This window comes from Notamacropus eugenii, chromosome 7 (assembly GCF_028372415.1).
Source record: "Notamacropus eugenii isolate mMacEug1 chromosome 7, mMacEug1.pri_v2, whole genome shotgun sequence".
In the NCBI taxonomy this organism is placed as follows: Eukaryota; Metazoa; Chordata; class Mammalia; order Diprotodontia; family Macropodidae; genus Notamacropus; species Notamacropus eugenii.
The window spans coordinates 52004342-52030396 of NC_092878.1; the positions used below are offsets into that span (position 1 = coordinate 52004342).

At 43.6% G+C, this 26055-nt stretch overlaps 1 protein-coding gene across 3 annotated transcripts in view; it reads left to right on the forward strand.

Moving 5' to 3' along the window:
- The first annotated feature begins 1302 nt into the window (after nt 1–1302).
- SLC30A4 (solute carrier family 30 member 4) overlaps nt 1303–26055 on the forward strand; it is a 36036-nt gene continuing 11283 nt past the window's right edge. The window contains exons 1-6 of one of the 3 annotated variants that reach the window (XM_072624497.1): nt 1303–1406; nt 3018–3480; nt 8080–8226; nt 21108–21261; nt 22635–22842; nt 24471–24576. In XM_072624497.1, the coding sequence (XP_072480598.1) occupies nt 3093–3480; nt 8080–8226; nt 21108–21261; nt 22635–22842; nt 24471–24576 (1003 nt within the window). In that variant the 5' untranslated portion in view covers nt 1303–1406; nt 3018–3092. Of the gene's footprint in view, nt 1407–2720; nt 2845–3017; nt 3481–8079; nt 8227–21107; nt 21262–22634; nt 22843–24470; nt 24577–26055 lie in introns of those variants that run through there. The other 2 variants (XM_072624496.1, XM_072624498.1) reach the window with 2 other exon arrangements.

Genomic DNA, 26055 nt, shown 5'->3' on the forward strand with positions numbered 1-26055 from the left:
AGAAGAATTTATCAAGTACTCCGTATGTGCAAAGCACAGTGCTAAGAGCTGAGAACAGACACAGAAAAGTCAGCTAGCCCCTGCTCTCAAGGAGCTCACACTGATGGGGGAAACAGCACATATAGTAGGTTTGATCTGCAAATCAAATGGAAACGTCCCATGGTCTAAGTTAGGGTCCAGCAGCCAAGCAGAGGTCTATATCTCTTCTTTAATGTCGTTATGTTACCAGTTTGAATACTGGTTAAATCACGTGTGCCAGATATGATAAAGTTCAGTTACTCAAAATGTTCAGTTAAACACCCCATTCATCAACGCTGTGAATCAATAGGAGTTTGCCCGGCAAAACTAGAGATTAAATGCTTGGACTGTGTAGAGAGTAAAGGAATTTGGATTGCTAGTGGAAAATAAGGCGTAGCTTGCCAGCTTCACCTGACCCCTTTCCAATCTTGCTCCTGAATTGAAGATTTTGGGGGAGTGAAATAAAATCTCACACCCCCGGCTCTTATGGCAGTTTTGCTCAGTGAAGGCCTCAAGATGATAAGAAGGGGAAACATGGATAAGACAGAAATTAAGATAAATTTCTGATCATAATTCCGATGAGAGTTTAGGCTGAGGGGCCCTAAACAACCTTCTGTTGGAGGGCTGACAGAAGGGGATTAACCCTTGGGGCTACTGCTCAAGAACTAACCTCTCTCTTTGTAAACATTAAGTGCTAACTGTGTGCCCGTCACTGTGTACGGGTGGGGCTCTACACTTGCACAGATGGAGCTTCTCTCTTGTCATTTAAATGCACCCTCTGGTTAGTCTAGTGAAGGGAACAAGTCACTGTGGGCTGTTGAACTACAGTAAGTTCCCTCATCGGAGCTGGTTTTCCGGAAGGTCAGGTGTTCTCGTGTGATGCTGGATCTACCATCAAGAAAGGCTCCTACCTGCGCAATAGGAACCCTGGCTTTGTTAGGAGCTCACTGGCCTTCGTTCCAGTGTAAAGGAGTGGGCTTGGGGTTGAACAGGGGAGCCCCAGTGCGGTTTGGGGAGTGTTCCCCATCCCGGGGGGTCGGCATGAGCCCCTGGACCTTGCTGGAAGGCCAGGGTGCCCCTCGGAGCGTTTCCCACCGACGTGCGCTGCCTCCGAGGGGCCCGGTGACGGAGCACGGAGATGGGGGTGCCCTTCCCAGAACAGTCGCCCCGCCTGGTCTCACTTCTCTCTCCAGCCCTGAGACTCCAGATCCTCGCAGACTCAGAGCAGAGCTTCGTTGGAGGGGAAGCAGAGGCTGCCCGAGGTTCCTGGACCTCCTGCCTCCGTGACCCCAGCTGGAGGCTCAGCCGCCCAGCGCTCGGGACGCTGGCAGCGGCCAGCCCGGGGACCCTGGGGTTCGGCTGTCCGCGCTCGGGGGGTTCACCACCCGGTAAGCTCGAGGTCCAGAGCTCCAAGTTAGGGCGCAGGCAGCAGGAGGGAAACGCGAATGGAAAGCCGGCCGTGGCAGGGCGAGGTCGGAGGGGGACCCGAACCTGGCGGTCCTGCCCCGTGAGGGGGAGCCCCCGGAACGGGCTGCCCTTCCTGAGGGGCTCTGACGGGCTGCTGGGAGGTTCTCCGTACGTCCTCGGTGCCCCAAGCATTTAGGGGGCTCCCCGCTTCCCCCCTTTGGGGGTTCTGAGATGCGGTCCGCCGGGAGCCCGAGGGGAACGAGAGCTTTGGGGAATCGCAGCGCCCACCTCCGGGCGACATACGACGTACCTAAGCCCCGCTACTTGGGGCGTCCGCGGGAGGGCTGGGTCCGCGCCCCGAGACGACAGCGTTCCACGGGGGACAACTTAATTTCTGCCGCACTCCCCCGCGGGCGGGGCCAGGCCCGGGCGGCCGTCCTCTGACGCTCGGGGTCGGCCGACTGGCCCAGGGTCACCGGCAGGCCTGTCTCAGGGAGCATCCTCGGCCCTGTCGCCCCCGCAGTCGAGCCGGCTCCGCCAGCTCCGGGCCTGCTCCGTGACAGGCCTGCCCGCGGCGGCAGCGATGCGCCTTAGGACGTGCGCTCATCCGGGCGCACGGGTCCGAACCGGGACTGCCGGGGCGGGCGGGGGCGCCGCTCCAGAGGCCGCCGGCCGGAGGACCCAGCAGACACCGACCCTCCCCGCCCTCCCCCCCGGAGCGGGCGCCCCGGCTGCTCGGACGGGCTGGCGGCGGCGGCCTGGCTGGGGGAGGCCTCGCTCCGCGGCCGCAACTCGCGGGGCACTGGGACCCCGGAGCCCGCGAGCTGGGAGACCCCCTGGGGCGAGGGGGCGGGGCGGGAAAGCGCTCGGCCCCGCCGGGAGCGCGCCTGTTCCTCGGGACGGCGGGGAGAGCGCTCGGGCTCGGGCTCGGGCTCGCGCTCGCTCGCGCTCCCCCTCCCGCGGCCTCCGCCCAGCAGTCCCCGGCCTCTTCTCGTGCAGACCCCTCCCTCTCTCGTGCGGCTCTCGCTCCGTGACTGCCGCGCACGCGCGCAGCCCCTCGCCGAGGCGGAGCGGGGGAGGCGCCCGGGAGGCGCCCTCGGTCCGGGAGGCTGCGCTAGCGCAGAGACTGTCCGCCTCCAGGGGAGCCGGCTCCCGGAGCGGAGCGGAGAGGAGCGGAGCGGCGCGACGCTCAGGGCCGCGCGGTGCCCGCACCGCCCCTTCCTCGCCCCCGTGGGCCGTGCCCTCTTCGCTTCTGCCTCCCGGGGCTGGATAGAGAGCCGGGAGCGCCGGCCGACCTTGCTGCAGAGGGCGGAGCGCGGCGGCGGAGCGGGCCGAGGCGGCCGGGGAGATGCCTTCTCCCCCGCGCCGAGGCTCCGCGGCAGGCGTCGGGCAGGAGGGCTCGCCGCGCCGGCGCCCCAGGTACCGCAGCCGGGCCGGGCGGAGCTCCGGGAGCCCGTGCCCCGGGGCCGCCGCCGCCCCCCGCGGGCGCCCTCACCTTGGGGGGTCCGGAGCCCCGAGCGCCGTGGGGCGGAGCGGGGCGGGCGCGGGCGCGGTGGCCCGGCCCTGGTTCTGATTTTGCTCCCTTTTCCTAGGATGGGAAGGCTCGGGCGGCCGCGCCCCTCCTAGACCTCCGCTCCCAGTGAAGCCGAGCCCCAGCCGCGCCGGCCATGGCCCGGGCCAGCGTGTGGCACCGCCTGCGCTCGTGGTGGAAGCGGGACGACGCGCCCCCGTTCCTCAACGACACCAGCGCCTTCGACTTCTCGGACGAGGTCGGGGACGAGGACTTCCCCAGGTTCAACAAGCTCCGCGTCGTGGTGGCCGATGACGGCCCGGAGCCCCCCGACGGCCTGAGCGGCCCCCGCCTGGCCTTCCCGCCGGACGACGACTCCCTGCTGGACCAGGACGGGCCCCTGCCCGGCGGCCAGCTGGGCTTCAGGGCGGACCCTTGTGACAGCTGCCGCCGGCAGCGGGAGCTGCTGAGGCTGCGGAAGGTGAAGACCCGGCTGACCCTGGCGGGGGTGCTCTACCTGCTGTTCATGATCGGGGAGCTCGTGGGTGAGTGCTGGCAGCGGCCCCGTGCCCCTGCCCGGCCGGGCTGGCCCCGCGCGGCCTCCTGGAAGGCAGCCGCCGTCCGGTGAGAGAGGTGGGGGTGTTTGAACGAGCGGTGTGCCTCACTTCCTTTTTGGGGTTCAGGGATGCGGCCCGGCGCTAGCGTCCACATCCTGGTTCCCCGAGCCCCCTGTCAGATGCGCCGGGTTAGCGTTGGCGGGGAGGCCCCTGTCCCGGTGGGACCTAGACTGGCCTGGACGGAGCCCTCGGGGTGCCCCGGGCCAGCCCCCCGCTGGGCAGGAGAGCCAGGACTAGACAGCCTCCTGCACCACGCCCTGAGCGGTGCTGGTGCCTTCAGAGCCCTGCCCGGGGAGGGCACGAGCCCCCGACAGCAGTGCCAGGCTGTGTGGATTCGGCCGAGACATTGATCCTCTCGGGATAATGACAGCTGATAAGAACTACTGCTGGCTGTTCATATAATCGATAATGGCTCTGTGCTATTCGTGTAGCTCCCTTACAAACAATTCCGTGTATGCTTCCAAGAATCTGGGGGAAGGCACGGACTGTTACTGCCTCCAAAGAGCTGGCTGGCCCGGGGTGGGCCGCGGGGTGTCTGAGGCTGAATGGGTGAACTCCAGGTTCTGGACTCCTGCTGGCAAGTAATGGGAACGTTAAGGCGCTCCAAACGTCTTTTTTTATCACAGTTTTGATGGGCTTCGCTATAAACGCTTCCTGCAGCTTATCCTGTTAGGCGGGAGACGGAGAGTAGGGCAGACGTCCTAGGCTTTTGGCCTCCTGTCCGGCAGTTGCCCACAGCCGCTGGGCCAGCTGCTGCCTGCCAGTGCCTTTGTGCCAGCCGCCCCTCCAAGGCAGGTCTTGCTGAGTGGTGTTGGAGGAGGAAAGATGCTGCATTTTTACACGCGTGAAAGAGATTCCATTTCCACATGTCCTGTGGGATAAATGCCCCATGGTGCTGAAGGGTTTTTCCAGCAGAGTTGGTTCTCATGACTCCACTTCTGAGACACTTGACTCTGAGTCAGTTGGTTGGAAGCTTGGAGTCCAGTGTTATACCTAATCTGGGAAATGGCTGATGGCTCCTTCTACAGCTTTTTAATTTTTTTTTTTACTAGGTACTACTTTACCCAAAGAGGTCCTAGAATTTTCTCCAGTGCTTTATTTTGACTTGTGAGGACATTCTGAGAGGGTCTTAGCATCCTCCTGACCTGAGAAAAGACATGACCTTAGATGCCTTCTCAGCTCTCTAGTACTCCCGTGAGGCCACTGTGTTCCAGAAAGTGAGAGTGGAGTAATAGTTTACTGTTGAAAATTCACACATGCACCTTGATAGCTTCCAAACTGTCTGTGTAAGGGTTAGCCTAGGCAGTGTGTCGCACCCGGAGTCCCCCACTAGCAAGAGATGCATTTTATCTGTCCTTCTCTTGAGACCAGGCTTGGTCTTCAGTGTTCATTGGCATTTTATTCTTTCCATTCTTTTGTAATCATTGTGTGTATAGTTCCTGGTTCTGGTAACTTCCTCCTGCACCAGTTGCTATGAATCTGACTATATTTCTCTAAATTCATCTTATTTCTCTTAATTTTGTATTATATTATATGTCATCCCATAGTTGGGATTGAATTCAGAAGACTGTATCTGTTAGAAGCCTCTCACCAATTTTCTGTGTTCACATCATGAAGAAATGAAATGTATTTTATACTCTTTCTTGTATTTTCTAAATTTTTCCCCCCTTATCATCGATGATTTCTCTTAATTTGCACAGTCAAGTGTCCTGTTCACGTAGCCATTTGTCAATCAAAGGACAACGACCATATTGTATTTCTGGTTCTTTGCTATCGAAAAAGTGCAGAGATGATTGCCTTGTAACATATGAGACCTTTCATGGTGACTTTAATCTCCTTGAAGTACGTATATGCTTAGCAGTGAGAACTCTGGGTCAAAGACATTTTAGTTAGTTGTATTTTTTTAAGCATAACCCCAAATTACTTTGCCGGATTATTAGGTCAATTTATAGCTCTACCAACAGTGTATCAGTGTGTCTTCCCAGCCTCTCTAGCATTGACTATTCCCATGCATTATATTTGACCGTTTGCTCAAACCTCAGATTTATTTAAATCTACATTTCTCTTTGTTATAGTTGATTTAGAGTAGACTTTCTCATGGTTGTTGTTAGTTCACAGTTCTTTTGAGAATTATTTGTTCATGTCCTTTGACCTTTGGGAAATGACTCTGGGTGTATTTTTTTGTTGTTAATTTCCTTTACATTTTGCGTATCAGACCTCTATAAGCAATACCTAATACAGAAATTTTTCAGAAATACTCTTGGTAGAAATAGGACTTTACAAGGCAAACTGTTTTTGAAACTCTAATTTTGAATATAAAAAGCCTGAACTCAGAAGGGGGAGTATCTCTTCGAGTCCTTCTCTTACCAGTTTTCTATGTGTATTCAAATTATGAGATGAAATAGAAATTGTTTTTATACTTATTCCCTCAGTTTCTCCATTATCATGGATAACTGAAAGTTTAAAACGGTTTGCATCTGTGTGTACTTATCACTCTACCTGAGACATAGAAAACTCTTAACAAATGCTTGTTGACTAACTGTACTTGAACATCTCCAAATGAAGAGGGAAAGACCTGAATTCCAATTTTGCCTCAGACACTCTAGCTATGGGACCCTGAGCAAGTTACTTAACCTCTCAGGCTCCATTTCCTCATCTGTACAGTGGGGTAATAACATCTGCCTTACGGTTTGGGGATGATTAAGTGAGATAATATATAAAGTGCTATATGTAAATGCTAGCTTTGTAGCTTTTTAAATGGACCATTCTGACAAATATCCCATTTCTCACCTTCTACTTCTCAAACTGATATTAAACTCTGCTTTCCCCCGCCCCTTTTTCCTCTAACTCCTCGTAGATATGTTCCCAGCAGATTTTCTGTAAACCAGATTTCTGAATACATAGAATCTATTTTCCTATAGACCTTTGTTATTAATGTAATAGATACATTTCTTTGGGATTTTTTGGATCTTGATTTTTTGAGAAGATCAAACTTAAGAATGATTTGACTTCTTTTCTTTAAAAGCTTTTCTGAAAAAAACCACAGAATCAGCTAACTCTAGGGCTGTTAGGTGCACTGACTTAATAATGGCCTAAAGGAAAAACACAAGTTAAATAACGCACTTCCCTGAAGCCTCCCTGTGCACCTCTTCCCGTTGCTCAGACTCTGCATCCTATACAAGGGAGCTTTCACAAGGGAACATGTCCATCTAGGGGGATTAGGGGAGCAGGTGAACATGATCAACAGCACAGGCAGCAATTCAAATGAATGGTTCTGAAGAAGGGACAGTTGGTGGGGGAATCTCGGCATTAGTTATCTCTGGTAAGGATCTGATATCAAAGGGTACTACATTCTTAATTTTTGTCTTATTATATGATAGGTCCAAGTAAAAAATTACCCCAAAAATAAGACCAAAAATGATTCCCCAGTGGATTAAGTGATCTAAGGTTAGAATTACAAACTTAACATTTATATGAAAAACTTCTCCAAATCACTAAGAAGATAAATGCAAATATGAACAACTGAGAGTTAACATAGGGAAACCTTCCCCCTCACCACCTTGGGTTAGACCATTGTGGTAGGGTGCAGTGCATAAAGGACCTAAAGCTAAAGTGATGAAGACCTGAGTTCAAATCTGGCCTCAGACACTTAATAGCCGTGTGACCCTGGGCAAGTCGTGTAACCCTGTTTGCCTCAGTTTCCTCTTCTCTAAGATGAGCTGGGGAAAGAAATGGCAAACTACTCGAGTATCATTCAGTCAAGCATTTATTAATGCTTACTATATGCAGGTTTCCCTCTCTTCATTCCCAGTGCCTTCATTGCAAAGGTAAGAGACAAGAGGTGTGTGTACAGTCTCAAATATTATACTGTTAGACCCTTTTGTTTTGCTGAACTATTTTAATCTTTGTTCCAAGGGAAAACTTGCTAATTTGGAGAAAGGGATAATTCTCAAATGAATGTGATGAAAACAAAGCATCAGTTAAAATATTAAAAGCCAAAATCCAGCTTTAACCAAGATGGTGGGGCCTGAAAATTCTGTGAAGTGAGTCACTACGTGCTATACATGGAATTAGTCTTCCTGGTTAGTCTTTTTTAAGAGTAAATTTCAAAATACCCTGTGTACCAGTTGTCAGGATAACATAGTATTAAATACTTTATCAAATTCATTTTCCCTATGTATGATCTGTGAGAAGATGTCCTGTGTATATAGATAGGCAAAACAGTTCACTTGAACTTTGTATTTTAAGGAATTTGTATTTTGTAGATGAGAAAAAGGAATAGACAGAATCCCCCCTAAAATGAGCATTTGTTTGCAGTAGAGCCATATAGTTGAAAAAGCATTTATAAATGTCTCCTGTATATGAAGCACCATGTTAGGAATGAGGCTGCAAAGACGAAAGTCCTTACAGGAGCTGACGCTACGTTCAGAGCTTTAATTAGAATCTCATTGTTTAATCTTTCTAGATTGCTAATCTTTGTCGTTGGTTATTGACTTATTCATTCTTTTTTTCTTATGTCATCTTAAGGTGGATATATCGCAAATAGTCTAGCAATTATGACGGATGCACTTCACATGTTAACTGACCTCAGTGCTATCATACTTACCTTGTTTGCTCTGTGGCTCTCGGCAAAATCACCAACCAAAAGATTCACCTTTGGATTTCATCGTTTAGGTAGGTGACGTGGGGTTGCTATGAGTTTGTAAGAGTCTGTAACATAATTTGATTAACTGCAGCCCTGGGTATGTCGTGAATCTATAAACCCAACTACATCTTTTATGTTTTCTCCATCTGTAGTGCTACAGAGCTTGTTATTTTTCATAGTCATCCCGGAGCATGACAGAATTTATGATTATCAAAGTTTTGGTTACGTTCACCTTACCCTGTGGCTTACTAAGGCAGGAAAGTATACTCGTACATTCTAAAATTTCAGGATGGCTTCAAACAGATTTTGTTAAAACCTCAGCACATCAAAACCCTCCTGTTCCCTGCCATTCTGGTTAGCTAATTTTTTTTTTTTTTACTATAATGTGATACAAATGGGTTTCTGGTGAGTCATTAAAACCTTAGAAGATTTTGGACTCTAATCATCTCTGTACAGGAAGCATTTTGTAAACCTTAAAGACATATATAATGTCAATATAAAAGTATCTCCTGCAAACACATACTTCAAGTACGGTACTCTTGGCCACTAACGTCTTCTGAAAATGAAAATTGTACTTTTATTTTTGTACTGTAAACTTCTCTACAAAAGATGACGTTTGCTTACAGTGATATTGATGCATACTTGAGATCCTTTCTTACTTGCTTTATTATTTAATTAGCGTGTGTTACAGTTTATAATTGTTTATAAAATACATAAAATTAAAATCAATAGATCCTAATTACATAGGAGAACCAGCATGAACAAATGGTGTGGGTGCAGAACTAGGGAGGGAGGAGTTGCCAATTAAATTAAATTAATACCTTCAGTGTCTGCCTTCAGAGTTGTAGTTACCATCTTTTAATTCAGTTTGGTAGAAATACTGCTTCATGGAGCTAATATGGCAGTCCCCCCCTTTCCTTTGTGCTCACCTTTTCTGGCCATGGGGATCCCCACAGGTTTTATCATGTACTGTTCCAGAGTGTGACTTGAAATTTTGCCTGGCTTGACCGAAGGTTAGGTAGAAGTCTGCCTTCCTTATCCCCTTGCATCCTCACTCAGCACACTTTTTGCAATTAAGATCTGAAGATTTCAGCCTTTTATGTGACTTGTTAAGCCACTGTGTTATTGAAGTCGGAGATATGAATTACTGACAGGAAGCCCAGCATTCACTAACTTGCAATATATACCTATTTAATCAAGTTGGATCTAAAAAAGTTTTTTAAATTTTTTTTTAATGTAGTAGAAAAAAGAAAATATGAGAAACTTAAGGTGGTAAATTGCATGGAATAACAATATGTAATCTTATACTGTTATACTTCTTATCAGCTAGAATGATATGGGCATTGTGGTCATTCAGATTTTTATGAAATCTGTTATTAAAAAATAAGCAGGCAAAGTCCAAAGAGGGTTTTGGGACTCAGGGGACACCTCCCACCTGCTGAGGAGGTAGGCCAGGAGGATTAGATGATGTAACATGAAAGGTGCACAGTCTTACCTGCAGTCTCGAAGCCCTCCATGGTAGGAAAGGCTGACGGATGATGTTTGAACCTCCTTTGCTCTTGGAGAAGGTTTAGTGGAGAAAGTCTAGCAGTCCTTTGAAAGCAGATTATCTCAAAATTGATCTGGAAAGGAAGTGAGGTAAGGATCCTTCCGAAAGCTAACATCCAGAAGGTCAAGGAAGGAAGATCTATAGAATATGTTCTCTGGGATTTCTGAGTATTCTTTCTGTTGTCCTGTTACAACTTCACATTTTCTTCAAGGGCAGAAAAAGAGAGAAAGAAATTGGCTCGTCTAAAACAAGCTTGTCCTTCCATCAAATACTGTTAGACTTACCCTCTTCTCTTTACTCTGCAGAATTGTACCAAAAGTCATCAGGCTTCAGTTACATCAGCCCTCCCCCACGCTAGCTTTATGACCTTGGCAAATCACTGTATAAATGTTTCCCTATTTGAAAAAAAAGAGTTGGCTTAGGCCGACAGAGAATGCCTTTCAGCTCCACAATTCTGGTACTGCTGCATGGGGACATTATGTCCAGATCATCTCATGTGGCCTTCAGAAATACCCAGGTTTAAAGTGCGGCCTGTGGTACTGCAATGCATGCTTTGTGTCTGTCCACGGGCAAATCACTTAACCTCTTGGTGACCTGGGAAACTCTCCAAGACTTAGATGAGTTGCTCATCATCCAGCAGTAGTGAGAGAGAATTTTCACATCAGGCGTTCCCTAAACCAGTGTTCCTCATAGGCTGGGATTTCTCCAGTAATTTCTTGGCTCCTTTGACAGCCTTACAAGCCACAGCCAACTGGACTCCATAAGGAATGTTCTCAATCTCAACTGATTTCTCTAGGCTTCTACGTAAATTTGAAAAGATCGTAGATGCCCACCTCTCCTTCAGAGGCAGTGAGATCACCAGCCTAAAGTATCCCATTTTGAAGTATCAAAGAAATGCTTGGTTTGTTCTTGCATGGCTGATTTACCTTTACAGGTAGTGTTTAGTGCCATTATATATGTGAAGGTAAGAGATCACAAATCTGACCAGTGCTACTATTTTGTGTTTGCAAGTGTCTCTCTGGAGTCAAGTGCTTCCTTTTGTTTAAAAGTGCAAAGTTAAAAAGGTAGAATGTATGGAAGATTGTTGGGGGTGGAGTAGATAGGAATAAAGGAAGAAGAGTCTGAAAATAAAGGCAGAGAGGTACAATAAAAAAAACTGCCATTTAAACAACCTTCCAAATGTATATTGAGGGGTAATTTTCAGGGTGTAACCTCCATAAATTTGTCATCTCTTGAGAAAATAACATAAAAGAGAGGAAATTGATTGACTGAGGTAAAAGTGTCACATAGATTGGCAGTATGAGTAAATTAAACTAGGAGCAAAAGTAGAGATTTTCATTTTTTTTTAAAAAACAAATGCCAGGGTTCAGTGAGCTTCCCCCTGGGGATTCCTTCCTTGATAGGTAAGAAGAATATGATCTTGTTTGTTACATGCTTTGTGATTGCTAACATTTAGGTCATGCAAAATTATGTTTAAAAAAGGTCCTAAAAGCTAAGCCCTTTAAACTATTCAGTTTTTAAAAGGGGGACAGGTAGATTAAGGGGTGGCATAATAATACTTATGGTCAAAATAGGACTCCTTGACATTGGAATCTGTGCAGTAAGGAGATCCTGTTAGATCTAAAATCGAAAAGACAGTTCAAATCTCACCACAGACTCTTACATGTAACCTTTCTGAACCTTAGTTTCCTCATCTGTAAAGTGGGGCTAAGAGCACTTCCTTCTCAAAATATTGTTGTGAGGATCAGATGTGATAATATAAAGGACTTTGGAGATAAGCCTGTATAGAGAAGCAGGAGATGATAACTTATAAAGTTGTATGGTGAGTGGAGGGAGCTTAGGTTGTTGCTGGGAAGGATGCTTAAGATGCTAAACAATAATACATAAATGACTGTTAGCAATGTGGCATAATGGGTGAAGAACTGGTTCTGGAGCCACGAAGATGGGGCCTCAAGACTCACTCCTGAAATTGGCTGTAACTCCTTATCTTTCTTTGCTAGCTTCAGCTCATTCTGAGTTTTTGTACTTTTGATAGTATTCAGTAGAGGAATATGCCAAGATTTTGTGTTCAGCCTCCATTACCTGCCCTTGTTTCCATCTTCAGTACATCTTTCCTTTTGAATATCTAAATTGCTAGACACGTGTCTTTAGTCCAATGGTCTCCTTAGTGAGAGCTGTGACCTTTATCCCACGGGGGATATGGTGTGACCTCAAGTGGTATAAGATCTGTCAGAGAATGAGAAGGTGTAATAGTCATGGGGTTTGTCTCTGGCATAGCCTCAACTGTATCTTCAGATACTACTCCTCTCCTCTTTGTCTTCCCAGAGTCATCCCATATGGTAAATAGTCATTTTTAGAGAGGGAAAAAACCCAGCACAACTGTTCTATATGTTGAAAAAATCCAAAACTATGTGTTATCCAATGAATAACACCTGTGGATCTCCCACCTCCACAGAGAGGGTAGGTTGGGGGTGTATCTTCTCATACCTCTTCATCCAAGTCTTGCTTGATCTTTATTTATAATTTGCTTCTATTCCTCTTTACACATATCCTTTCCATTGCTTCCTTCCTCTGTTTTTTTGTTTCCGATAGGAATATATTTTAGTATAGGATATGAATATTAATAGCTCAAAACAACACTCAAATCTTTGATACCCTGTATTCAACCCTTCTGTAAATTCCTGAATAATTTTGTGTATTATTTTTTTAAAGTAAGTTTTTTCTAATGATTTTGATACAGTCATAGTGGAAATAAAGGAGAGAAATTGAAAAGTAACCACTCTGATGAAAAATACAGTGATTACAAAGGCATATTTTAAGAATATGGAAATTGTATGCCCCTTAAAAAAGTTTTCTCAGCAGTCAGGGGCAGCAGGTGCTATCCCCTATTTTCCTTTTAATATACTTTTATTTCATTAAATATTTCCCAAGTAAATGTAAAAAAAAATTTTTAACATTTATTTTTTTAAAATTTTGAGCTTCAAATTCTCTCCTTCTCTCTGCCCCTTGAGAAGGAAAGCAATGTAATATTTATGTGGAATACATATGAAGTTGTGCAAAACAGTTCCACATCAGCCATGTTGCCAAAAAAACCCATACACAACAAGAAAAATAAAGTAAATTTAAAAAGTATGCTTTAGTCTGTGCTCAGAGTTCATCATTTCTCTCTCTGGAGGTGGATAGCGCTTTTTGTCATGAGTCCTTTGGAATTGCCTTGACACTGTATTGACAGGAGTCACAAATGGTCATTATTATATATTCTCCTAGTTCTTCTCACTTCACTTTGCATCAGTTCATAGAAGTCTTCCCAGGTTTTTCTGAAAACATCCAGTGTGTCATTTCTTATGGCACAATAATATTCCATCACAATCATGTACCACAACTTGTTCAGCCATTCCCCAGTTGATGAGTATCCTCTCCATTTTCAGTTCTTTGCCACCACAAAAAGAGCTACTATCAATATTTTTGTGCACATAGGTCCTTTTCCTTTTTCTTTAAGCTCTTAAAAGGATGTGAACAGCTTTATGGTCCTTAGGGAGTAGTTCCAAGTTGTTCTCTAGAATGGGTGTACTAGTTCACAATTCCATCAGCGATGCATCACTATACCTATCTTTCCATATCCCCTGTAGTATTTTTTGGACTCGATATTTTTTTGTCATGTTAACCAATCTGATAGGCAGGCAGTGATACCTCAGAGTTGTTTTAATTTGCCTTTCCATAATCAGTTATTTAGAGCATTTTTCCATGTAACTATTGATAGCTTTGATGTCTTCTGGAAACTGCCTTTTTATATCCTTTCACTGTCAGTTGAGGAGTGGCTTGTATTTTTATAAATTTGGCTCAGTTCCCTATGTATATGAGAAATGAGGCTTTTAGAGAGAAACTTGTTTTAAAATTTTTTTCCCAGTTTCCTCTTTTTCTTCTAGTTTTGGCTGCATTAGTTTTGTTTGTGCAAAAACCTTAAATTTCCTGTCATCACAATTATTCGTTTTGCTTCTTGTGATCCTTTCTCTTATTTGGTCATCAACTTTTCCTTTATCTGTAAAACTGACAGGTAAGATATTCCATGCTCCGCTAATTTGCTTATGATGTCACTCTTCATATCTCAATCATTTATCCATTTTGACTTTCTCCTGGTATATGATGTGAGACGTTGGTCCATACCTAGTTTCCTCCAAACTGCTTTCTGTTTTTCCCAGAAGTTTTTTTTTTTTGAACAGTGAATTCTTGCTCTAAAAGCTTGGGTTTTGGAGTTTATCAAACACTAGATTACTGTTGTCATTGATTTCTATGTATTGTGCACCTCATCTGTTCCACTGATCCACCACTCTTTTCCTTAGTACCAAATTGTTTGGATGATTACTGTTTTGCAATATAGTTTTGAAATCTGGCACTGTTTTTCTCCTATTTTATCTGTCCGTCAACAAGCATTTTTTAAAGCACCTACGGTGTACTTGGAACTGTGCCAAGCACTAAGACTACAAAGGAAAACAAACAAAACAAAATGGGGAAAAAAAGAAATCTTTGTTCTCAATTAGCTCGCGGTCTAAGGGAACGATAGCTAGCATTTATGTAATGCCTGAAGGCTTGGAGAGAGCTTTTACAAGCACTATTTCTATCCTCACAGCAACCCTAAGGAGCAGGTAGTTTCATCCTGGTTCTACAGATGAGAAAGCTGAGGCTCAGAAAGTTAAGCCATTTGCCCAGGATCACGTGAACATCTGAGACAAATTTGAACTTGAGGCTTTCTGATTCCAAGTCTAAAAGAAAGAAGAAGGATAACAGCTTAGCCTTGAAGGACCCCCAGGCCAATGTACTGACAGATGGATTCAGCAGAGGACATGGTGAGCGTGTGTATAGGAGAGAACAGTGCTGAGGAGCTGCGGGATGTTCAGATAGAATAAGGAGGACAGAAGAGCTCCTTAGGGTTAGCACTTACCCCCAGAATGAACAATTTCAGTCACGTCAGGGAGTCAGAAGCTAAATTCAAGGGGCAGGAGCCGAATGGAGGAAGTGAGTCTGGGCATTTCTTTCTGGGAGTGTTTCTAGGAGAGGGGGAAGCCTTCAGGTTGAGGGTATCATAAGGTCACGTGAAGGTTTCTTAAAGATGAGAGAGGATTAATCCTGTTTGTTGGAAACTGGAATGGAGCGTGTAGAAAGGCCGAGATTGGAAGTGAAAGCAAGAGGAAGGAGAACTCATGAGAGGAATGGTCTGAGCGCATATCAGAGGAAAGTAAATCAAGGGCACATCAAGGTGGACGGGCCTTGTCGAGAGCATCACTTCTTCCTCAGCCAGTGTAAAGGCGGAGCATGTGAGATGACATTAGGAAAGAAGCCCTTGATTTTCTCCCTTTAGTCTTAAATCTGAGAGACAGCTGTTAGGTGCTTGAGGTAAGAAAGAATTTAGAGGGTTGACTGTAGAATGTGATGATCAGACATCAGTGGAGATTAGATAACAGAATTTCTAGTGGCCCGTGGGACTTCATCCTGTGTGGCTGAGCAACATGGGAGTAGGAGCCAAGAAGGCTGATGCTGGTACAGATAATTCTGTGCCATATAATTAAAAAGCCATTTGTATTGGAGTGAACACATGGGTAAACAGTACCCAAATGAGTGTTCACAAAGTTTCATTTGGCAGATACACAACCTGATGCTTGTTGTGTGGAGTACAGAGTTGAATAAGACAGAATCTGTCCTCAAGGAGCTTATAGTCTTGTAGGAAAGAGAAGATTTGTGTGATAAATACCATAACGTATTTCCGAAAGAGTCAATGTTCTTGAGAGGTATGGACTCACAGAGAAAGGTTTCAGAGTAGATTGAAGCCAGTGGTGGTGACACCTCCAAGGACCTGCTGAGGCCCAGACTTTCATCATGCAGTCCATAGGCTAACTACAGTGCACCTGAACCTAAGATGAAATGTGGTCCCAGGGAGTTTTAGCAAAAACTCTCTAATTAGCTGGCACACATTCTCCTAGATCAGTAGTACCTAACTACCCACCAGTTTGCCAATGTTCATCTGTTGTGGCTGTAGTTTTTTAGAGCAGTTAATAATTGTGATTAGCTACATAATTCAATTTGCAAGAAATGTAGGATTTCCTATCATGTGGCCACTACTGGAAAACCTTTTGGTTTCTCTTCACAAAGAAGATTAAACTATTTGGTAGGCAGGCAAGGGAAGCCACAAAGGCTTTTGATCTGAGGAGTGATAAAATTAGAGCCTCTGCTGAAGAGGTCACTCTCTCCCTTTTCTAAAGGTTGCGATATAATATATATGTGGAATACATACGTATACAATACATACAGTGTGTACAGTACATTGTCCGTGGCTGTTTGCTGGGCCCTCATTCTCAGCCTTTCCATAATGTCTCCGCTTCTGATGTCTGCTGTCCTCCCAGAAGGAGAGAAGGAGGGAATAAGCATTTATTAAGCACCAACCATGTTCCAGGCACTGTGCTAAGGCCTGTACAGATGTCATCTTGGTTGATCCTCACAGTAGCCAATGAGATAGATGCTATTATGATCCCGTTTTACAGATGAGGCAGGGAGAGGTTAAGTGACTTACTCAGGGTCACACAGCTAAGAAGTGTCTAAGAATGGATTTGAACTTGGCTCTGTGTGACTCTGGGCCCAGTGCTGTACCCGTTGTACCACCTAACTGTACCAAAGAGAGGACCCCCACATCTGCTACCACTCCTCAGCAAGCCCTCCTCACCTGATTACATAATTATGTGTCATGTTATATGTACAGCAATTATGTACAATATTAGTACCCAGGGTTATTTAGAATATATTACCGTGTGAGTTGCCTGGAAGCTGAAAGTACTTTCAGCCAACAGAAAAGTACTGTATAATTGAGGTGGAGTCATGTTAGCACCTTACTGCCAACAGGAGCATTTGTGGAGTTGGAGTTGAGGCTCTGCGTTGTAACATCATAGTCTAGGCAGTACCCCCCTCCTCAGATGAGTTAGGAGTCTTTGGCTCACTGTGGTTTGTTTTCCAGTCATATTGTCATGAACCACGTGACCTTATTTGTGTGTCTGTGAGGACTAGACTTCTCCAAATGTCACCTGGGTGTTTGTCTCTTTTGTGATGTGCGTAAAAGTCATCGTAGCCCTGAATTCTGTGATGAATTCTTCCAGACCCGTGTCTCTTGTGTTTTGTTGTTGTTTTGAAAGGGGGGTGGGTGGAGAGGTGTTACATGTTGGCGTGGTATACCAATCTCAGAATGTACTCTAGCTGCATCTCTTGATTATAATGATCTGTTTATATTGCACTTACTTGTGTGTGAAAACACCCTAGATTCATTCATCTTAATCCCTCCGCCAGTCCTGTAGTTTTGCCATGGATAAGTAATTTAATGACTACCAAATAATGTATAGAGCGTAGGAGCAAAGCTTTTTAGGATTACTACGATAAGAGGCTTGCCAGCATTCCCATTAAAAGCATCTCTTTCAAGACTTCTTAATTATGGAGTAAAATTTCCCTTCAGATTGAAACATGACCTTTCAGGCTTATTTAAGAACTAATGGGGGTAATATTAAACTCAACAGATCTCTCCTGAGTTGGGTTCCCTCTTGAAAATGAAAAATGTTACTCTGCAGTCTGGCTTTATCTTAGTAACCCTAATTGTAGATTGTGTGACCTGGGGCTGACCCAGAGCTGGAATGAAAGTACTGAGCAGGTCATAATTTGACTGTTGATTGAAAAGATTTTTCTTCTTAAAACTTAAAAAAATCCACACGTTTTCATTGGAATTGTTCTGCTCTGAATAGATGAAGTCACCCACTCTACTATATTTACGTTACTTTCATGTTAAGCTTAGTATTAAGATATAAAAAAATAGTCATGGATTTTGGCAAAGATGAATTTCTTTTTACACCTTTAAAAAAGCAACTTCACTTATGTAGCAAGTATCTAATCTTGAGGATGAGTCATGGTTTCTAGAATATATTATTCGTATTATCTTTTCACGTATTTTTCTGTAGTCCGTCAGTATGATGTTCAGGGATTTCAGCACTTGATTTATTTTAGAATAAGAACTCCAGGGTAAGAGTATCTCTCCATTCTTATTCCAGAAAATGAGACTGTGGGGCATACGTGATTTCCTTAACAATTCATGACAAAAGAAGATGGCTGCTACAGCAGCATCTCCTGAGTTTTACCCCATAATAAAACTGGGAATCTTTAACCATCAGAGTCATCCTAAATCTTTACCTCAGAAACTCAGCGTGGTGTGGTTGAAAGATCCCAGGGCTCCAGACCCACCTCTGGCATTTCCTATATAATCGTATAACCTCATCTGTAAAATAGGGACCGTACTTTCAGGATCTACTTCAGACGGTTATTGTGAAGAAAACACCTGGTAAATCTCAAAGCACTGTATGTGAAGGTGAGATTTCAGCAGCTGCAGCCCTTGTGCTACTTAATGGTGCTGTGTAGAGTGAGTGGGCTCTCCTGGGATAAGAGAAGGAAGTTCTCTCATTGACATGGAGTCCGTACACACTGAGGACTTTTCAGGGCTGACTGAGGAGCTGGAGCCAAGATTCCCAGTTTCAGAGTGTGTTGAAGGGGTTTTTTTCCTTTATCATTTTGATTTGATTTTCTTTTCCTTTATTGTTTTTCCTTTTATTTTGATTTTGTTGTTCAGTCCATTTGAAACCCCTTTGGGGATTTGAATTAGTTTTTTAGAAATTCACAGGCGTAGCTGAAATTGAATTTTCATAATTTGGTTACCACAGGCATGAAATAACATTTATGTTAATGAAACTCCATATACTTAAATTTTTATTAATTGTGATAGCAAATGTTTTCATTCAAGACATTTCAGGAAAGAGCATTGACCTTTTGCCCTGATAGCAGACCTGGTATGAAATTTCATTTTTGATGCTTGACAAATTATATAAAGTTATCCTTTCTCATCTATTTTTTTCATTTCATATGAGATGGAAACATCTCTTATGACTTCTCATCTGTAAAATGGGTATGTTAAAATAATGTTAATCACATTTTCTGTCCCTCACTCACTATGTGCCAGGCACTGTGCTTAGTGTTTTACAATTATCTCATTTGATCCTCACGACAACCCTGGGAAGTGGGTGCTGTGATGAGCCCCATTTTACAAATGGGGAAACTGAGACAATCAGAGGTTGAGTGAATTGACCAGGGTCATATGACTGGTAAGTGTCTGAGGCTGGATTTGAACTCAGGTCTTCCTGACTCCAGGTTCAGCAAGCTCCATCCACTGTGCCTCCTAGTTGCCCCTACCAGCATCATAGAATTTTAAGAGTTGGGAAATGGATCATCAGCTGTGCAAGGTGAGACTATTCATGTGGAAAGGCAGTAATGTTTGTTAGGCCTGTCAACTTGAGACAATAAGAAAGAAATAGTAACCAGAGAGCTTATACGTTATGGGGAAACACATCCATGAGGGTGAAGAATGAACACATTGGAAGCAGCCTCCGGACCAAACACTGTGCTGGATCAGACCAGTGATCCATCCTGCCTCCAGTCAGTGCCAAACAGTAGTCTCTAGAAGGACATGGCTTTCTCCATGACACTATAGTGGCTGCGCTTCCTACTGTTTTAGACCAGGAAGGAGCCATAGAGACTCGCTAGGCTCGCTTGGCAGAGACTTCCCAGTTCATCGCAATCTTGACTATGAACCCAGCAAGGTTTGAGTCCTTGATAGCCCTAATGCAGCTTTGTTCTATGTGTTTGTTTTGTGCCTCTTTATGTAATTAAACTACAGATCTATGTCAGTGATAGCAACAGTAACTAGCATTTTTATAACTCTTTACAAAGATATTCTCCCAGCAACAAACCTGGAAGGTGGGTGCTATTATTATTCTCATTTTACGGATGAGGAAACCAAGGCAGAGAGCTTAAGTGACATATGGAGGGTCGCCTAGCAAGTCAGTGTCTGAACTTAGGTCTTCCTGACTCCAGGTTGAAGGCTCTTTCCACTGCACCGCCACACTAGCTGCGTGAATGTAATACACTCCTTGTAGGCAGGAACTGGTTTGTCGTTGTTCTGCTTTGGTTTTGGCTTTCTATACCTAGTGCTTTGCGCAGTACCTTTGCTCACAGTTTGAATAGGAAAGAAGATTGATCACAGTGCCCTGGGAGTATCTATGATGGCAAAGTAGCATTTCTTGAGCCCCCAGCAACAAAAGAGTAGACTTCCATCCACAGCTTCAGGGGAGTTTTGAGTGTGCATGACATTCCCAGAGTCACCGTCCCAAAGTCGGGTTGGGGAAGGGCCTTTCAGAAATGAGAAGAATTTGAGAGATTAAAACCTTAGAGATGATCTAGGTCTTTGGTGTCAAACTCAAGGAGAGATGGCGGCCACTAATGCCTACCTAAGGATCCCTGTGGGCTGCACATTGACATAGAGTTTTTATTACTTATTTTTATTGAATATTTTATGTTCCCTCCGTTACATGTAAAAACAATTTTTAGTATTCGTTTTTAAAACACTGAGTTCCCAAATTTTCTTCATTCTTCTCTCTTCCCCCCACCCCACCATCGAGAAGGGACAATTCGATAGAGGTTATACATGTGTAGTCATAAAAAACATATACATAATAGTCATGTTGTGAAAGAGAACATAGACCAAAAAACACTCAAGAAAAATAAAGTTTAAAAAAGTATGCTTTAGTCCGTATTCAGACACACTCAGTTCTTTCTCTGGGGAGTTAGCATTTTTCATCATAGGTCCTTCAGAGTGGGCTTGGACCATGGTATTGCTGAGAATAGCTAAGTCATTCCTTTGAGTTAGTTTTAAAATGAAATACTATCTATGTTTTATCACATTTTTATTTGTTGACTAATTCCAAGTTACATTTTAATCTGGTTAGGCCACATGTGTGACATTTCTGATAGAGATCAACCCTTTCATTTAAAGATGAGGAGTCCTACACCCAGAGAGGGGATAAGAGGCAGAACTGGTTGGAAGGATGAAACTTGGCTCAAAAAGAGGCGTGAAGGGCACCTCTCCCCCAGCTCTCTGCAGAGATGGGGACTGTAATTATGTAACATTGCACTTCTCTCTGCGTGTCTGTGTGTGAGTTTTGCTAAACTGCCCTGTTGTTGTTTTATTCATTGTTATAAAGGATGACTTTCTGTGAGGTGGTGCTTTGGAAAGTGAAGTCATGTCAAAACAAAATATATCAACAAAAATTTATTTTTTAAGAGGAAAAATGCCAAGATTATAGCAGCCTTTTTATTCCCAAACTAATGCCCTCCCTATGGTAACGTGTTGTAGTATCTCTTTGAAGCAAGCGACTGTAAATAAAATTTGTATATTTTTATAAATTTTACTTAGCTACAAACATTCCTGTATAACTTGTGTTTCTTTTCCAGAGGTCTTGTCGGCTATTATTAGTGTTCTGTTGGTTTATATACTTATGGGATTCCTCTTGTATGAAGCCGTGCAAAGAACCATCCATATGAACTATGAAATTAATGGAGATATAATGCTCATAACCGCAGCCATTGGAGTTGCAGTTAATATAATGTAAGTTCTATTTACTGTTTTCCCTGTTAAATATTTCAAATACTATCTATCTTAAAATTTAGAAATGTACAGTATCTGTTTGAATTCTTAATTTTTCAAGATTGCTCCTTGCATATTAAGTGTTAATTTTTCCAAACAGTGATAGAAAAAGCACTACAGAATCTCATTTCCTCTCTAGTGTTGACTCAAGTGTAAATACGTTTGACTTAAACCGGGTAATCAGGAGACTGGCCTTGGAAATGGTAATGAGACTAAGCTTTCACACTGAAAGTACAGTAAACAGCAAAGCCAGAGCAAAAGTGGTACATGTGCAAAAACTTAATTTTGAATAAATCCCACCTTCTGAAAGCTGTTTTCAACCACCTGCTATCACTATATATTTTTTCAGTCAAACATGGAACACCTACAGTTTGTTCTGGTCAGAAATAAGTGACCGAGGGGAGGTTTGTAAATCCCAGTGTGCCTAATATTGGTAGGTTCACAGATGGATGTTTAAGCAAAAAATTGAATTTGCTGAATTGTTTGCTGTCACCCTACATCCTTCCACTCTTTCTCCTCCTTACGTTTCTCCTACATCTGTCTTCCTGCTACCTCTTTTCCTTCTCTCCCATCCTTTTCATGTGTTTTCTACCTCCCTATTTTATTTATATGTATATGTATATATATTTACATATATATGTATCTTTATATTCTGTTTTTCCTCTTACTCCTGTATACATCTCACGTATCAGATGCACATTGGTGGCCTCATGCCCCTCCATATGTTTTGCAGAGTGTCTTGTCACCGTTCTTTTAAGGTGGCTGCCAGCATAGGGGCAGAAGTGACAGTAGATGTCCTCCTCCCCTGTCTCCCATCCCTCCATACAATACAAGGGAACTGGCTTTGAGCCTGGCTCTAGACTACAACCATCCTCAATGCCTGAAGAACTAGGAGGCAGAAGTAACAGAGGGTTCAGCACGATTCAGGCCGAGGGAGATGTAGCTCTTCTCTCAACTTCAGCTGTTCTTGAGCCACTGAATCAAACCGTTTGCGCCTGAAATGGCTCTGAGGAAGCAGAGATTAGCAATGCTGGATCGTATGCCCAGGCTTACTGGAGGCCTACCACCTCTTCCCAGGGTCTCAGAGGCAGCTTCAGGTTCTCCTTTGGGGAGCATCTGAGGTCAGATGATAGGTAGGTAAAAGGCTGCTGTCAGAAAAAGAATTCTTAGTTGAAATATGTTAACTCACTTTTTTCAGTCATTGTCTAAAGATAACAAGCGTTAACATTACATTGTTATTTTTTGTGTCCCCTTAACAGGAGACTAGTAACAAAAGTTTGCCTCTTTTTTTTGCTTTGGAAAAATAATAATATTTTCTTTTTTTAAAAAAACAGAATGGGATTTCTGTTGAATCAGTCTGGTCACCATCACTCCCATTCCCACTCCCCTCCGCCAAACTCTCCTACCACAGGTCCTGGGCATGGGCATGGGCATAGCCAAGGAAGTGACAGCCTTGCGGTGAGGGCAGCATTTGTCCATGCCCTGGGAGACTTGGTGCAAAGTATCGGGGTGCTGGTAGCAGCCTACATCATTCGATTCAAGGTAACCCAGGGGCTGGTTTTTACATGTAGAAGTTGCTTGAATTTTCACACAAGTGTTAAAATATGTGTTCTTTCGCCATTGGGTACGGTTTTAAAAGTTCTGCAAATCTGAATGAAGATAAATATTTTCCACCCCACAGGGGTGCACATTTTTCATTGTTTTCTAATAAGATTTGGAAAATTATATTTAAATTGTTAAAGGACTTCTAAGCTTAGAAAAAAGTTGAGCAGGATAATTCATTTGAGAAGGAAAAGCAGTATGGTTGACTGTAGCACCAAAGCCAGTCATGTCTATCAAGTGAGATATGGAATACATGAGATCTGATGGCCGGGTTTGATCTTATCACTCCATGCTGCCATTGCCACCATCTGAAACACAAATTCCTTAATCCAGCATTTAAGTTTTTTCTATTTGCTCCAACTACTTTTTTGTCCTTTTTTCTTAGTGTAGGCATACTCTCCATAAGGTTTTCCCAAGCAATCCAGTGCCCTAGTAATGCTATCAATGTATTATTACCAAATCATCGTTGTGAAATCGTTAAACCCTTATGTTCTTTTGTTTGGCCAGTTGTCCCTTAAAATATTGTTTTTATGGAATTAGCTCCCCCCGGAATACTGTTTCGTCTAACATAATTTTCTAGGAACTAATTAACACTGGTAAGTGGATTGTATCTGTACTCCCCTTCACACACTCTGCATCCCAGACATCCTGGTCTATTTGCCATCTTTCCAGTCTGTATAGATACTTCCTCTTACGTCTCCATGTTTTTGCCCATAAGACAAAGGCTAAAAAAAACTTGGATTTAGTTAATGTCAACTCCTCTGATGTTTGGAAGACAGTGAAGAAAACATAACAGAATTTGAGTTGATATGGGGGGGGGGGCTGGATCAGTGATTTCATTGGAAGTGAGGGGCTCCTATTGAAAATACAGATTGACAACTATTCTTTAATTTATAATCTTAGAGAATTGCCTCAAGCATGGAGTCATTAAGTGAGTTGCCCAAGATCATGTGGTATCTATTAAAGACATGACTTTTAATTGAGGGCTGCTCTCTTTCAGTATTTAAGTTGGTAAAGGTGAAATATATGGCTTTTTTTTTTATGAAGCAGTCAGGGTTAAGTGCCTTGTCTGGGGGTCACACAGTTAGTAAATGTCTGAGGCTGGATTTGAACTCAGCTCCTCCTGGCTCCAGAGCCAGTGCGCTCTGTACTGCACCACCTAGCTCTGCCCAGTATATGGGTTCTGGTGAACAACTGTGCTCTGATACCATTATAGGAAGTCAGAGATAATGAACTTAAATGGCATCAGAGACGTGTCTGATTTTATCATTATTCTGAGATTCTGAAACATGTTACCAAGGGAAGAACAGATGATCTCCTTATTGGGAGATCTATCTTGAGTAAATTTTGTTATTACATGTAAACATCTGATTTTTTTCTGGAGTAGTTTGAATGCTGCATTGCTCAATATATCAGTGCTGAGTGACCTTGAATTTCTTTCCATTTTGTGTATTTTTATATTTTCTCATAGCATCATGTTCATTTACAGAGGAAAAATAGAAAAGCACTTTTTTCTTTAAGAAAAGACATCTCTACATGTTTTAATAAACCTTGATGTTCCCTTTCAGCCAGAATACAAGATTGCCGATCCCATCTGTACTTACATATTCTCATTACTTGTGGCTTTTACAACATTTCGAATCATTTGGGACACAATAGTTATTATATTGGAAGGTAAGATCAGTGTAAAACTCCCACTTATGTGTGTTGCCCTTTGAACTTTACTAGGGCACTTCTCAAGGACAAGGACTCTCTGACCTCCTTTCTTTGAGGATTAGAGAATTGTAATTTCAGAAGAGGTGATTCAGAACTTTTGGACATCTGAGGAGAATGTTACTGTGCAAATACCAATACAGCCAAATCTTAAGTTACCCACGGTAACCTAGGGCTACCTTTGAAAAATCTTGGTAAAATCCTCATGTTGTTCTCAAAAGCTATATTTTGGTAGCATGTTCAGTGATCTTTTCTATTCTATTCTATTCCATCCTTTGTCTCTCACGGTGAGAGATAAGCCAGTATCAGAGAGCCTGTACTCTAATACTACCCTGTGTATGATGTCCTCCACTAAAGCCCCTTTCTGATGCCTTATCTTGGTACAGATGTGTTCACTGGATTTTCAAAGGATATGACAGTAGGTCCTTCTAACTGGAGAGGTTTCCGTTACAGGCCCAGTGACAGACTATCACCTCAAGTACCAGCATAGCCAAGGCTGTCTGTAAGTGATGAACTTACCAGCCCTTGCAACTCTCAAAGACTTCTACTATTAAGCCATAGAGGACAGGCAGCATGATGCAATAATGTTCAGTTGTTTTTCAATCATGTCCAACTCTTCATGACCCCTTCTGGGTTTTTCTTGGCAGAGATCCTAGGATAGTTTGCCATTTCCTTCTCCAATTCATTTTACAGAGGAGGAGACTTGAGGCAAACAGGGTTAAATGATTTTCCCAGAGTCAAACAACTAATAAGTTACCAGGTTGGAACTTGGGAAGATGAGTCTTCCTGACTTGAGGCCCGGCACTGAGCCGCCTCACTGCCCTTGATACAAGGCTTTGAAGTCAAATCCTCTGACAAATAGTTGGTACATATGTGATCTTAGGCAAGTCATTTAATCTCTGTAGTCTCATGTTCGCTCATCTGTAAATCAAGGGGTAGCTTCAGAGGTTACTTTGGACTGCAGACTCAGGATCTCATAAGCAGGTCCCTCTGGTTTGCCATCTGGGTGAGGGAGGCAGTACAGCCATCAGTGAAACCCCAGATGAGTGCGTTTTTGGTCATGGTGACTTCATCCTAGGAGGCCTCAAAGGTAAGAAGTCACTCATTCTGAATAACTCCAAGAGACTAATTAACATTATGAAAGACTAATGGCATCCGTGTTTTATACATACTGTCAATATTGTTATCTTGGAATCCAGAAATTTTGCTGTAGGATCTTCCTATCGTCTCTGAATGAAATACTTGTGCATTTAACATAAGTCAGAGAAATACAGACAAAGAATCTCTCACCAGATTTACTTTGCTTCTCAAAAATTTTAAGAATCTATGGCAAGTGCCAAGATAAATCCAACCCACTCATAACTCTTCAAGGTTAAAAAGAAATAGTTAAAGTCATTTATTTAGAGATAATTTAGGAACCTCCTCTGTCAAGTGAGGGGG